The sequence below is a fragment of the Leucoraja erinacea genome, chromosome 13, assembly GCF_028641065.1.
Source record: "Leucoraja erinacea ecotype New England chromosome 13, Leri_hhj_1, whole genome shotgun sequence".
NCBI lineage: Eukaryota > Metazoa > Chordata > Chondrichthyes > Rajiformes > Rajidae > Leucoraja > Leucoraja erinaceus.
In genome coordinates, this window is record NC_073389.1 from 25,918,842 (window position 1) to 25,934,494 (window position 15,653).

Here is a 15,653-nt window from a genome sequence, read left to right on the forward strand (position 1 = left end):
CTCCACAAATACCATTTGATCTGTTGAGTTCCTCCAACACTTAGTTTTTGTTCAAAGTTCTAGAAATTGCATTCTCTTGTGCCTCATTAAATTTTAAGGCTTAGTCCGGACCTTGGTGGAATGTACTAACACGAGGGAGGGTAAATGACAACATTATTTGGCATGAGCTGTAGAGAGGAAATATTTGGGGTTAATATAAAGACCAGCTGATCAGAATTCTCGGTTGGTATGTTCTAGCAAGGAGGCAGTGCGAGGATGGCAAGATAAGAGAAACATGGATACAAGAGGTAGCAAATTTGGTCAATAATAAAAAAGCAAGCATATGTCAGATTGAGAAAGATGACGTTTGACAGGTCCATGAAGAAATAAAGCAAGCAGGAAATAACTCAAGCAGGGAATTAGGGCCAGAGAGAGCATGGAATGTCATTGCCAAGTCAGATTAAAGAGAATCCCAAATTGTTTATGCATACATAAAAGACCAGTGTGTAACTAAGAGGGGAGGACCACTCACTGATTACAGGAAGGAATTTATGCTTGTCGTCAGATGATGTAGTGAGTATGAAACAAGTACAGGTAGTTCTGCTAAAATGTATATTCCCATACACAAATTTCATAAAACATGAGTGATGAATTAGGGGAGACTAATTATACCAAGTGGGCCAAGTTGGTTATAAGGCTATTTCAATCAGGAACTAGAGATCTTTGAAAAGTTACTTTGTAAATCTCGCTTGGGATTAAAAAAAAAGTCTAGAGGGAAAAAAAACCTGTTTCTATGTAACCTTGTTGCAAAATCAGACATCATTGTCTCAAGGATATCAAAGGCCACTGGTGGACAATTGAAAATGACAAGCAATCACTTATGTTGGCAGTGCAATGAAACTCTGTAAAACAATATAACTCAACTTTCAGTATTTTCAGCTTGCAACAATAAAAATATATTGTTGCTATTAAATCTTTAAAAAAAACTTTTATTGTTCGTCTGAAATTCTCCAGCCCTTAACACCCATACCCCATTGAAACTTTTTTATAATGAGATTTTCTATAACGCAAGATTTCTTAGCAGAACAACCTGTACTTTGCTACACTATTCACCAAGGAGACAGACATGGGGATAGTGAGATCAAGAGGGTATACTAATATGTTAGGACATTTTGAGAGCCAGGAGGAGAAGATGTTGGATCTTGAAGAAGTGATGTCCGAAGGGTCTGGTGGATTCTATCCCAATTTATTGAGATAAGCAAAAGGGGAGATTGTTGGGGCTTATATGAAGACGTTTGTTTCCTGTCTAGCCATAGGCATGGTCCTGAAACTTCCCCAGCAGTTTTTAAATCAAAACTCGTCTGTTGGTATATAGTAGCGAAGCAAATCTTGCCCCATCATCACAACTACCCCTTTTGGTTACATTAACTCCCTACTCCCTAATTCCTCAAATGTCAAATTCTCATCCACATCTTTAAATCATGTAGATAAACACAAAATGTTGGAGTAACTTAGTGAGACAGAGCATCTCTGGAGAGAAGGAATGGGTGATGCTTTGGGTCGAGACCCTTCAGACGCAACGTCGCCTATTCTTTCTCTCCAGAGATGCTGCCCGTTGCGCTGAGTTACTCCAGCATTTTGTCTATCTTTGGTTTAAACCAGCATCTACAGTTTCTTCCTACACATTTCGTCTTTAAATTATATCATTGGTTTGGCCTTCAATTTTGCATTATCTCTGCTATGACTATGACAGCAATGACTATGTATCCCATAACTCTTTTGTGATATAGTCACAGGGGCATACCACCACCTGGAAGCTGCCTTTAGTGTCACTCACCACTCTGACCTGGAACCATAAGGCAGTGGTGATTCTAGAAGGTGGCACCACAGTCTTAACTACAGTTGAGAAAGGTGATAAATGCTATAGATTATTTAAAAGTGAAAACATGGGTAATCAATGATGTGTGATTCATGGGAAAATGAGCGGTAGTGTAATTCATTTCACGTCAAAGAGCAATTTGGATTATCTCTAAAATTGACATGCAGAACTGATGTGAAGCATCTCAAATTGCTGTAAAATCATAACTTGCAACAAGTGGTGTCACAGGAGTATTGCTTATTTATATAATATTACAATATACAAGCTAAATATTTGAAAATGATGTAGCACAAGCATTAAATTTACAAAAGTGTCACACAGAACTTTGATGCTTTAGAAAATCACAGTCACATGTGTAATTAAAAAAAATAGTCTGACCTCTTTGATTTGCCCCTTGTATATGTTAAATTTAAAACTTGGTGATAGAGATTGCAAATATTATTTCAAGAATGAAATGTAACAATATATGTTTTTGCTGCAATTTTATATGGATTCAAGAGCAGCAAAGAGTTTGGATTCTGTATGAAATATGGACAGGGTTTGTAGATTCAGATTAACAAATGGAGAAACCATTTCAGGGTTACAAACATAGGAATACGAATTTAAAAAAGCAACAAGGTGCAAGGCGCTTGATCTGTTCAAAGAATCACAGACATATACGGGCTATATAACCCTCTGACCATCAAGCTAATCATATTTCACTCATGAAAGAGATGAGGTAATGTAAGCAAATCTGCTTGGAGGTAATGGTTCTCAGGCTCCTGTACCATCATACCAATGGTAGCAGCGAGATGATAGTGTGGCCAGGATGGTGTGTGTCTTTGATATTAGCTGCCGTCTTGAGGCAAAGATTCTTGTAGATCCCTTCGATGAGGATGTCAATTCGATGAGGAAGTCAATACCAATGGTGGACCGAGCAATGTCCAACACTTTCTGCAACCTCCTTCAATCAGGCATTTGATTTACCAAATCAGGCCATGATGCAACTAGTTAAAACGTTCTCCACAGTACTCTTGTAGAAATCTATTATAATTAAATGACAAAGCAACTTTTGGTAAGGATACCAAGAATTTAACTGCTTTGTTGAATATCGCGCATGGCATTTGTGTTAATAGAATCAAAGGAGCCCTCGATGTCTATCTGCAGTTTACATCGATTATTTGAATTTGCGATGAATTTGGACAATAATGGAAGAGCTCATACATGCTCCCTGCTGGAACAAACAAAGCCGCATTATATTCTAGACATCTTAGTTTGGCAACGGCACTATCTGGGGGGGAGGAGAAGTGAAAGGCAAGGTACAGTGCATTCAGAAAGTATTCAGATTCCTTCATTTTTCCCACATTTTGTTACATTACAGCCTTATTCTAAAAGGGATGAGATTTTTTTTATCATCAATCTCCACACAATAAAACAGGTGTTTCGAAATTTTTGCAAAGTAATTAAAAGGAAATAGCTGAAATATCACATTTACATAAGTATTCAGATCCTTTACTCAGCACTTTGTTGAGGCACCTTTGGTAGCGATTACATCCTCGAGTCTTCTTGGGTATGACGCTACAAGCTTGGCACACCTGTATTTGGGTAATTTCTCCCATTCTTTGCAGATCCTCTCAAGCTCTGTCAGGTTGGATGGGGAGCGTCGATGCACAGCTATTTTCAAGTCCCTCCAGACATGTTCGATTTGGTTCAAGTCTGGGCTCTGGCTGGGCCACTCAAGGGCATTCACAGACTTGTCACAAAGCCACTCGTGCATTGTCTTGGCTGTGTGCTTAGGGTCGTTGTCCTGTTGGAAGGTGAACCTCCGCCCAAGACTGAGGTCCAGAACGTTCTGGAGCAGGTTTTCATCAAAGATCTCTCTGTACTTTGCTCCGTTCATCTTTCCCTCAATCCGACTAGTCTCCCAGTTCCTGCTGCTGAAAAACATCCCCAGAGCATGATGCTGTCACCACCATGCTTCACGGTAGGTATGGTATTGACCAGGTGATGAGATGTGACACTTGGCATTAAGGCCAAATAGTTCAATTTTTCTTTTCATCAGACCAGAGAATCTTGTTTCTCATGGTTTTAGAGTCCTTAAGGTGCCTTTTGGCAAACTCCCAAGCGGGCTGTCTTGTGCCTTTTACTGAGGAGTGGCTTCCGCCTGGCCACTCTACCATAAAAACCTGATTGGTGGAGTGCTGCAGATATAGTTGCCCTTCTGGAAGGTTCTCCCATCTCCACAGAGGAACTCTGGAGCTCTGTCAGAGTGACCATCGGGTTCTTGGTCACCTCCCTGACCAAGGCCCTTCTCCTCCGATTGCTTTGTTTGGCCGGGCGGCCAGCTCTAAGATGAGTCCTGGTGGTTCCAAGGTTCTTCCATTTAAGAATTATGGAGACCACTGTGCTCTTCGGGACCTGCAATGCTACAGAAATTGTTATATACCCTTCCCCAGATTTGTGTCTTGACACAATCCTGTCTCGGAGGTCTACGGACAATTCCTTTGTCTGCATGGCTTGGTTTTTGTTCTGACATGCAGTCAACTGTGGGACCTTATATAGACAGGTGTGTGCCTTTCTAAATCATGTCCAATCAATTTAATTTACCGCTGGTGAACTTCAATCAAGTTGTAGAAACATCTCGGAAGCATAATCAATGGAAACCGGATGAATCTAAGCTCAATTTTGAGTGTCATAGCAAAGGGTCTGAATATTTATGAAAATGTGATATTTCAGTTATTTATTTTTAATTACTTTGCAAACATTTCTAAACACCTGTTTTCGCTTCTTCATTCTGGGGTATTGTGTGTAGATTGATGATTAAAACATTGAATCCATTATAAAATAATACTGTAAGGTAACAAAATGTGGAAAAAGTGAAGGGGTCTGAATACTTTCTGAATGCACTATGTAAAATTAGTCAGACAATTATAAACTTTTAAAAAATACTTTTTCTGAGTGGTGGCTATTGTTTCTTTAAATTATTTTGCTGTTGTGTTGAAACACTCCCAACAGTGCATGTGGCTTGATAGTTTTGTATATTGTCATAATTTGAACTTTTTTGAAACAGCGCCTTTATTTAAAATGGTTAGTCCTGCGCATCAGAGAGAAAAAATATTAATTTGAAAAGCACTGCAGGAATTGATATTATCCAAATTTTGAACACAATGAGAATTACGGTAGAATAATCATTTTTTTCTTTTCTGCAGAGAACTCACAGCTTTTACCCTAATTTTTACAATACATTGAGATAATGCACCTATATACTGTCAAATAGTGTACACACACACACACACACACACACACACACACACACACACACACACACACACACACACACACACACACACACACACACACACACACACACACACACACACACACACACACACACGCGTTGTCTGCCACCACCCCATGAGGACATTTGGGATTCCAAATTATGTCTCATTGCAAGAAAAATCTGTAGCCCATGTTATAAAGCTCAAAAGTTGGCAACATTTCAGTCAAGTTGCAGAGTCTTTGCTAATTTTAACTATTTTCTAAGTTATTATTTTGTTTAGCTCTGTCTGAAACCATTTTACAATGATTTCTAAAATAAGACATCACTTTTTAAATTTCATTTTGCTGGAGCCAAAGCTCTACTTTTTTTTCATTTTAACCAGTCCATTAACCATTGACTTATTTTGCTTTGAGAGGTAGATGAGGAACACAGTGATGGACTACAAGTATGTTGTGAAATCCTTTTTTTGTCAGCCAAGGTCCCTTCCCCCTTGTTCCATGTTTTTTGTGGAACCCAGCTTTCCGGTCTGTGCAATTGATGTCATTGCTGTCACAAAGAAACTAAGGAAGTGTTCAAAAAAGCATCTTTCATTCTTGTACGTGCATAGTTGCAGCCCCGAGAATAAAAAGTTGTAAAAGTTTGTTGCCAAAAGCTTTAGGGCTGTTTCAACTTGCTTTAGACAGTTTTTTTTTTCTTCCCACCCCTCACAACTGCAGAGAAAGTACCGTGCTGCAAAGGAAGCCTATGAACAACTTTTGCAAACAGAGAATCTTTCCGCACAAGTGAAAGCAAATATTTTACAGCAGCTGGGTAAGTGGTTTTGTTTCATGTTCCTTGGTAATTGGGAATCAACAAATTTCTGTTGCATCCAAAATATGAAGCATCTATTGAAAGTATCATAAAGCATTGAATGTTGAGATGTTCCTCTAGAATCAGAAGTGCTTTGTCACAGAATGCGGTCATTTGGTTCTATCAACTTTTTAGATTAATTTTAGTCATGCACAGAATCTTCAATACCACGAACTTTGTTTGTAGCTAATATTTAAGAATTTTACATGTTATTTCAGTTGTGGGATCTATTACGTTCATAAGTCATTCATATTTCCTGAAATATCCAATTCAGGACTTAAATTGTGAACTGTGAAATAATGCCCGTCTAAGTGAATGCAATGTTGGGTGCTCCCTGGGTATAGTTTGGGGGGAATCCAAAACAACAAACCCATTTTGTAACCCTGTCTCTGGGCCTCTATATGACCATATCTGACCTGTTCCACAACCTTAAATTGCAATTTAAGTGATTTATAGCCAGATCCAGCTTAGTTATATCTACCAGTTAGAAATACTAGGAGGAATTAAATAAAAGTTTTCTTTTTGCAGTTATACTCTTTCATTTTGAATATTATTTTAGATAAACATAATACAACATTTGAATAAATGTTAGACTCCTTTGAAAGGAATGTGTATATATGTACCGGGAGTTTTTTTTCTTTTTCCTCAGCTGCTTTTGATTTGGGTGAAAAAGGGTTTCTCCAAACGCATGTTGCTGATTTGTACATTGAAGAACTTGATTTAACAAAATTACAACTTCAAAATTACTCTCGTTTTCTTTTGCATTTAATGTTGCTAATGTGATGAAAATTATCTATGCAGCTAAACATTTAATAATAATTTGGATGTTTTTAATAAAAAAGTGTATTTCTGTTATGGAAATGAAAATGCATAACTTAAATTAAAATGTGTGGTCTACACAGGACTTCATGTTGTTAGCATTAAGAATACAATGTTTTTCATGATGTGATAACATCATTTGAAATAGGCAATTCATTTATAGCTGATAATTAACATATTTTTGCTGCCCTTGTGATAAAGCAGAAAGCATGAGAAATATATTTTGTGAATTAATCCAATCTGGATTTTCCTTCAGTGATGGAGATCTTGAATTACTGTTGTTTATTTTCAAAGCTAGACAAATTATTTTCATTTATAATGTAATTATTGCCTTGGCACATGCTTTAAAATCTCTTCAGACTGGAATTTAATTATAATGCATCTTTATTTTGAAAGTATCACACACTTGTGTCTCTGGCCACAAGTTGTAGATTGATTAGTTTCCATTAGCTGGGAACTAATCACACCAGTGTGGTGTCCTGTCATAAATCTATTCACATTGCTTCTGAAGCTGGTTTGCTGACCATCCCTGCCATGTTGCTATGGCAATTCCATTGTTGACCTGTTACTACAGGTGCTAAAATCTTAGCTTCTCATTGAAGTACTATCTTCCAAAGGAACTTGGGAAGCATTTTATGTCTAGTTGCTGCTTCTGTGCCCTACCCCCTGTGTTGTAATGTCTGCATCACAAGACAGGTTATTTGTTAAACCAATCCCTTTACACAACCCATTGGAAGTATTGAAAAAAGATATCCACACTGAAAGTAATTCAGAATGCTCATGAAAAACTAAATATTATTATCTACTGTCAGTTTTTCTTAAAAAGAGCCTGAATTATAAACTTTGTAGTAAAGCTCAGTCTTTCCCTGCTTTATGTTTGCCACTATGCAGTCCAAGAGTTGCAGAGATTGGAAGTTTAAGGTGATGGACTGTGTGATTGTCTGCACAGGATCTAGTTGCACATGGTGCTCGTAATGATTCATAATAATATCTAAAGAATATTAGGTTTCTTCAAATATTTTTTTATCAATTATGGTATATTTTTGCTCCTGCTTTGTTATTTTTGAAATATGCATCCTAGTTTATACTGAATGTGTAGGAAGGAACTGCAGATGCTGATTTAAACCGAAGCTATTAGAGCAGCTGAACAGAAGCTGGACCAATGCGGTAGATGTAAAGAACAATGAACTGAGAAGCTGAGATGTTTTTGGGGTAGTGGATATGCATTACAGAGATAGAGACATCTTTCAGACAACAACATTTAAATTTTGGTGAGCAAAAGATGAGGATGGAGGATGGCCATCTTCAACCGTTGTTGAGCTGGAGGAGATTGATGAAATGGTGAGACGCAAGGTCATATTTTTAAATCAAGGCAGTGGTTAAATGTCAGGTACAGGGAAAATGTTTTTAACTAGAGGGTAGTGTAGATCAGTAAGCACAGGACTGGTGAAAGTGAGTGAATATGCACGATTTGGTCTGAGGGAGAATGCACACAGTAGACGTTAATGTAGTGTTAAGTTAACTCTAGGACCCCATTTCCCATGCTCCCATTGATCAGACCAGGTTCATAGAGATGTAAAATTCTTGAAAAATGTATATTAAAAGTGTTGGGGATATTAATAGGTGTCCGGTACCATCAAAGTCTTGAGAGTGCCGGATAATTGGAGGAAGAGTCTTTGGGAAGTGTTGCCATAATATTCTAGAATCTTATGTTGAGTTTTAAAGTTGTGAGGTTCAAACTGAAGAATGCCTTCAAAGGAAACAAAGAAAAGGAAGGGAATGAGGAGTGCGTTGGCCTTAAATGTGAAAATACCATCGCAAGGTATGATGGTGGGCTGGCGATGGCTACATATTTCTCTATGCATCAGAAACCCATGCAGGAAAAGTAGCCCATTCGTGGCTGAATAGAAGTATTTGAGGTAGTATTAAATTTACTTTGAAAGACATGTTAATTTGCTGTACAAGGTAATTGTCCTTGAGATTGTTAACATTTTAGAGTACTGAAAATGAGGACCAAGACATTGGTAAGAATAGACAAGATGGGACCTGAAAGAGCTCCGATATGAGTGTCTTTATCTATCTATCTATCTATCTATCTATCTATCTATCTATCTATCTATCTATCTATCTATCTATCTATCTATCTTTTAGATTTATTTTTATTAGAAGCAATTGTACAGAGATAAAACATTTGGCATCTAAAATTATACAATTATTGTACAGCTTCATTTTTAACCTTATAACCTAAACTCTGAAAATTAAAAAAGAAGAGAAAAGGAAAACAAGAAAGAAAAAAAGTAGAAAGTGAAAAGGTAGATCGAAAAAGAACAAAAGAAAGTCCCCTAAACTACCAAAGTAGTGTGGTAGAAAGATATGGAAATAAGAAAAAAGAAAAAGAAAGGTGGAGATATACCTTGCCCTCATTATCCCCCTTCCCGCCCACCTCGCCCAACCCGGCATTGGATTTAAATTTAAATTTGTGTTGCACCATGCTATTGTTGTAAGAATTTGGTAAAGGGTGTCCATGTCTTAAGAAATTGATCTGGTTTTTCTGCCAAGACAAGCCTAATCTTTTCCAAGTGTAGTGTCTCGGACATGTTTGTGATCCACATCTTCACTGTAGGGACTGTTGTCTGTTTCCAAAATTTAAATATTAATTTTTTCGCCGTTATCAGGCCATAGTTAAGGAAACGTCTTTGAAATATCGTTAGCTCAGAACAGGCCTCTGACATACCCAGTGTGATCAATTTTATGTCTGGATCCAATTTAGTTTTAAGTATTTTGGAAAAGATATCAAAAATTCCCCTCCAAAAGTTTTGTAATTTTGTACAGGAAACAAAAGAATGGGTTATGGTTGCTCCTTGGAGGAGACATTTATCACAGAAAGGAGAGACATTTGGGAAGATCTTGTTCAATTTAGACTTTGAATAATAGAGTCTATGCAGTAATTTAAATTGTATTAGTGAGTGCCTAACATTAAGAGAATAGTTATGTATATATAGAAGACTTTCCTCACAACTATCCTTTGAAATTGTTAAACCCAATTCGTCTTCCCAAGCTCGCCTAATTATTTCCGACGATGGGATATGTAGATGTAAAAGGGTATTATAGAAGTACGATATTAACTTATTTGAATCCGCCTTTCTGTTCATGCATTCATCTAGTATATCTGGACCCATGGAGTGACAACCTTGCGTGTGTATTTTCACATAGTCTCGTATTTGAAGATATCTGAAGTATTGATGACTACCTTGCAAATGACATTTCAACTGTAATTCTTGAAACGAGAGGAAGGTCCCCATCTCATAAAGGTCTCCCAGCTTTTTAATTCCTAAGCTTTCCCATTGTACAAAGGCCTTGTCTAAAGTAGACGGTTTAAACGAGGGATTATTGGCGATTGGTAAGAGGAGAGATAAATTTCTCACTTTAATGGTTGATTTCAACTGTTTCCAGATTCGTAAGGTGCTATGGATTATCGGATTTTTCTCATACGTTGATTTCTTTAGATGTATTGGAGAGAGGAGAATCGCGCCTATATTGAAAGGCAAACAATCTTCCCTCTGAATTTTTAACCAGTTTACTTGTTGGCATGTATCATCCATCCAGTAAATTAAAATTTTAATATTAGTTGCCCAATAATAGAGAAGAAAATTAGGGAGAGCCGGTGCACCGATTTCTTTAGGTTTGCATAAATGCCGTTTGTGAATTCTGTGAGTTTTATAATCCCAGATAAAGTTTGTAATCACAGTCGAGTTTTTTTTAATAAAGTTTTTAGAGAGGAAAATCGATATTGATTGAAATAGGTACAGGAGTTGTGGAAGGAAAATCATCTTTATGGCATTTACTCTACCTATAAGGGAAATCGGAAGTGTTTTCCAAAATTGAATAAGGGCATTTAATTTGATGATTAATGGTGGAAAATTTGCTTGAAATAAGGACGAATATTTTCTAATCACGTAGACTCCAAGATATTTAAATTTTTTCAGTAGCAATTCTAAAGGAAAATTTTAGCAGGTGTGAAGGGTCTTGAGGTTTTATCGGCATAATTTCACCTTTGTTCCAGTTTGTTCTATACTCTGAGAAGGAGCCGAAAAGTGCTACGAGATTCAGTATATTTGGGATACTGACTTGGGAGTTGGTAATATATAATAGTACATCGTCTGCATATAACAAAATCTTATTATTAATATAATTAGTATTATAGCCATGAATGCTCGGATGTACTCTTATACTTTCAGCTAAGGGTTCTATATTGATTAACACGAAATACAAGTTGTGTGGTCAACTAATTTGAGATAGTCCTTACATTCTTATCTAAACAACCTTCACGGATTGAAGGAAACGAGGAGAATGTGCTGTGTGGGGGTAGGTTGGAAAGTTCAGATTGGATTCAAACAGGCTGATTAAAATTTCGAGGTGGGTTAGCTTAAATAAAGATGCTGTCGCTTTAACCTCTGGGGTTGGTTCCAGTCTGTCAGGGAACACAGTTGGGTGTCGGGTCCGGGTGACCGGGCGGTGATAATTATGAGAATTTGCAGCTATTTGAATCGCAGCCAAACTAGAGGCTTCACTCCGGAGTGGATCGCAGCTCCCCAGCTGACGGGACCTATTCTCGCTCTCTTTGAAGGAGGCGCCATTCACCCCAGCGAGTGGACAAACGCAGAGCCAACCCATAATATGAGTGGGAGCATTTTCTCAGTCGGAGTTTGTCGACAGTTGGAGTGGGGGATCTGGGAGAGAGAGAGAGAGCTGGCGATGCTGCACAGTTTAATAACGACCCGTTAAAATCCGCCCTTCGGCCACTCGGCAACCTGGGCTGATCTGACAGCCCTCTTGTTAGCTCGCTGCATGCCCAATCCTAACGCAGAACCTCCACAAAACATTTGGGATTCGGGTAACACCTGTACAAAGAACCCATGCGAACAAGGGCTGGCGAAGTGTGCTGGTCAACGTGCACTGGGAGAAACACACCACAACCACCACAAACTTGTAACAGCAAAGACTCAACTCAATCTATCCAGTACTGAAGGGCAGGCTTTTGGCAGTTAAATGTCTTATTTCGGATTAGCGGCTCCTTCACAGGGCCAACCCTGTACTCTGTTTTCCTCGGAGATGAATCTTTGCCTTAATGGTTCATTCACACCACCTGTAGATAAAGCATCAGCCCACATCACACGGATACAGTCGTTGCCTGCCTCAGATTAAATATATTTTTACACATAAATTATGATTAAAGATAAGAAAATGTTTCAAACATAAGTAATATTGTCTTATTCCAATCGCAAACACATTAAGGATTAGATGAAAATAATAAATTCTTTAACTTTTTGAATATCTCATAATTGCAGATGAATGAACTGAACTAGAACTAGGACTGTGTAAGTAGTGTGTGAACAGCAGAACAAGAAAGGAAGCTATTGAGTTGACAGAATTCTAGATTAATTCCTTGGTAGAATAGTTAACAATTTATACACAGTTTATACAGCGCTGCGTTCGGTTTTTTAAAATCTCGAAAGACCTTTGACAAATCCCATGATTCCTTGCATTTGTCGAGGTACCAAACTCGCTAATTGAAGGAAATAAATATTATCGGAATAAGTACTAGATAAGCTGGTGATTGTAAAACCCCATGGATCCTGAGCATGTGATGTACATCTGTACTTTGAAAGAGGTGGCAGTGGAAATAATGTTTTGGTTGATGCCTTCCAAAATTCAGTTGATTCTGTAATTGTTCCTGTGGATTTCAATCCAGCAAATGTCGCCCCACTATTTAAGAAAAGATAGAAAGTGAAAATGGGGAACTACCAACCTATTAATATGTGACTAAATTACGTGATTCGAACATGCGTAGCTCACTGACATGGATTTTAAATTAGTTATTATTAGTGGGAGCCTGCGGACTTTAACATTGTGGAGCTCGCAGTCCCAGGTTAGAGATCGACTTCGGGAGCTCCAACCGCAGGAGCTTCTATCGCCCCGATTGCGGGAGCTTCCACTGTCCCGACTGCAGATGGTTCGACTGCCCCCCCGACCGCGGGAGAATAAAGAGGAAGATTGGACTTTATTGCCTTCCCTCTCAGTTAGCAAAGTGGGGAATCTGCTGTGGTGGATGTTTATGTTAACTTTTATGTAGTTGTGTGTACTGCTTTTTTTAGTATGGCAGTATAGTAATTCGAGTTCCACTGTATGGTGCTGGCTTGAAGGGCCGAATGGCCTCCTGCACCTATTTTCTATGTACCTTTATTGGTACATGTGACAATAAACTGACTTTTGAACCTTTGATTGGTGCCACTGAGATTGGTGCTTGCTCCTCAGCTGTTTGGAGTCTATCAACAATTTGACTGAGAGGTTATCCACTTTGGTAGCAAAAACAGGATGGCAGATTATTATCTAAATGCTGTCAAGTAGGGAAAAGGGGAAGTGCAACGGGATCTGGGGGTCCTTGTTCATCAGTCAACGAAAGTAAGTATGCAGGTACAGTGGGCAGAGAAGAAAGCTAATGGCATGTTGGCCTTCATAACAAGATGAATTGAGTATAGGAGCAAAGAAGATTCTGCAGTTATACTGGACCCAGGTGAGACCACACCTGGCGTATTGTGTGCAGTTTTGGTCCCCTAATTTGAGGAAGAACATTCTTGCTATTGAGTGCAGCATATGTTCACAGGTTTAATTCCCGGGATGGCGGGACTGTCATATGCTGATAGAATGGAGCGGCTGGGCCTGTATACTCTGGAATTTAGAAGGATAAGAGGGATCTTATTGAAACATATAATATTATTAAGGGTTTGGACACGCTAATGGCAGGATACATGTTCCTGAAGTTGGGGGAGTCCAGAACCAGGGGCCACAGTGTAAGAATAAGGGGTAAGCCATTCAGAACGGAGATGAGGAAACACTTTTTCCATAGTCTGTGGAATTCTCTGCCTCAGTGGTGGCCGATTCTCTGGATACTTTCAAGAGAGATCTAGATAGGGCTCTTAAAGATAGCGGAGTCAGGGGATATGGGAGGGAAGGCAGGAACGGGGTGCTGATTGGGGATGGCCAGCCATGATCACATTGAATGGCGGTGCTGGCTCGAAGGGCCAAATGGCCTACTCCTGCACCTATTGTCTATTGTAGGAATGTTACAAGGTTTATGTAAAGAGGCTTCATGGGGATATTGAAAGGCTGGGTGACTTGACATGAAAATATCAGATGGAATATAGAGTGATCCAAAAGGAATGCAGAGTATTTTCTAAACGGTGAGTGATTGGATGATGTTGATGCTGATATGGATTTAGATATCCTCTGGACAAGACACTGAAAGCCAACATGCAAGTGATTTGAGTGGTTAGGACGACCTTTCTTGCAAGACGATTTGAGTACTGGAATATTGAAGGGGCAATTGTAGAGGGATGTTGTGAGGTTGCAGCTTGACTATTGTGAACAGTTTTGGTCTCCTTACTTAACAAGGGATATACTAGAAGTAGAATAGTCACAAGACTAGTTCCAGGGATTGATGAGTTTGCTCTTTTTGGAGAGATTGACTAGATGAGTATTGTATTCTCTAGAGTTCAGAATACGGAAACCGATAACATTTTGTGAGAGCAAACAAAATGAAATCAGATAATGTGGACACAGTCTGAGGAAAATCATACCAGAGATTATAGACTCAGAATAAGGGCTAGGCCTTTGGTATTCAGATGAGGAGGACTTTCTTCACTCAGAAGGTGGTGGAGATTCAGTCATTAAGTTTTCTTACTCTTGTCACCTCACTCCTCACTCCTGCCATCGGAGAAAAAGGCACAGGAGCCTTAAATTAACAATCCAGGTTCAGGAGCAGCTTTTCTCAACAACCATCACGCTATTGAACACTACAAACTCCAACTAAACCCTGAATTCCCAACTGCCTTGATTGCACTTGGGGCTTTGTTGCTGTCTTTGTACATAGAAACATAGAAATTAGGTGCAGGAGTAGGCCATTCGGCCCTTCGAGCCTGCACCGCCATTCAATATGATCATGGCTGATCATCCAACTCAGTATCCCGTACCTGCCTTCTCTCCATACCCCCTGATCCCCTTAGCAACAAGGGCCACGTCTAACTCCCTCTTAAATATAGCCAATGAACTGGCCTCAACTACCCGCTGTGGCAGAGAGTTCCAGAGATTCACCACTCTCTGTGTGAAAAATGTTTTTCTCATCTCGGTCTTAAAGGATTTCCCCCTTATCCTTAAGCTGTGACCCCTTGTCCTGGACTTCCCTAACATCGGGAACAATCTTCCTGCATCTAGCCTGTCCAACCCCTTAAGAATTTTGTAAGTTTCTATAAGATCCCCTCTCAATCTCCTAAATTCTAGAGAGTATAAACCAAGTCTATCCAGTCTTTCTTCATAAGACAGTCCTGACATCCCAGGAATCAGTCTGGTGAACCGTCTCTGCACTCCCTCTATGGCAATAATGTCCTTCCTCAGATTTGGAGACCAAAACTGTATGCAATACTCCAGGTGTGGTCTCACCAAGACCCTGTACAACTGCAGTAGAACCTCCCTGCTCCTATACTCAAATCCTTTTGCAATGAAAGCTAACATACCATTCGCTTTCTTTACTGCCTGCTGCACCTGCATGCCTACCTTCAATGACTGGTGTAACCATGACACCCAGGTCTCGCTGCATCTCCCCCTTTCCCAATCGGCCACCATTTAGATAATAGTCTGCTTTCCCGTTTTTGCCACCAAAATGGATAACCTCACATTTATCCACATTATACTGCATCTGCCAAACATTTGCCCACTCACCCAGCCTATCCAAGTCACCTTGCAGTCTCCTAGCATCCTCCTCACAGCTAACACTGCCCCCCAGCTTAGTGTCACCCGCAAACTTGGATATAT

At 39.2% G+C, this 15,653-nt stretch overlaps 1 protein-coding gene across 2 annotated transcripts in view; it reads left to right on the plus strand.

Annotated features, from left to right (window-relative positions):
* kdm6a (lysine (K)-specific demethylase 6A) overlaps positions 1-15,653 on the plus strand; it is a 195,270-nt gene that overhangs the window by 112,204 nt on the left and 67,413 nt on the right. For both annotated transcript variants that reach the window (XM_055644641.1, XM_055644642.1), the window contains exon 9: positions 5,834-5,927. In XM_055644641.1, the coding sequence (XP_055500616.1) occupies positions 5,834-5,927 (94 nt within the window). The remainder of the gene's footprint in view (positions 1-5,833; positions 5,928-15,653) is intronic.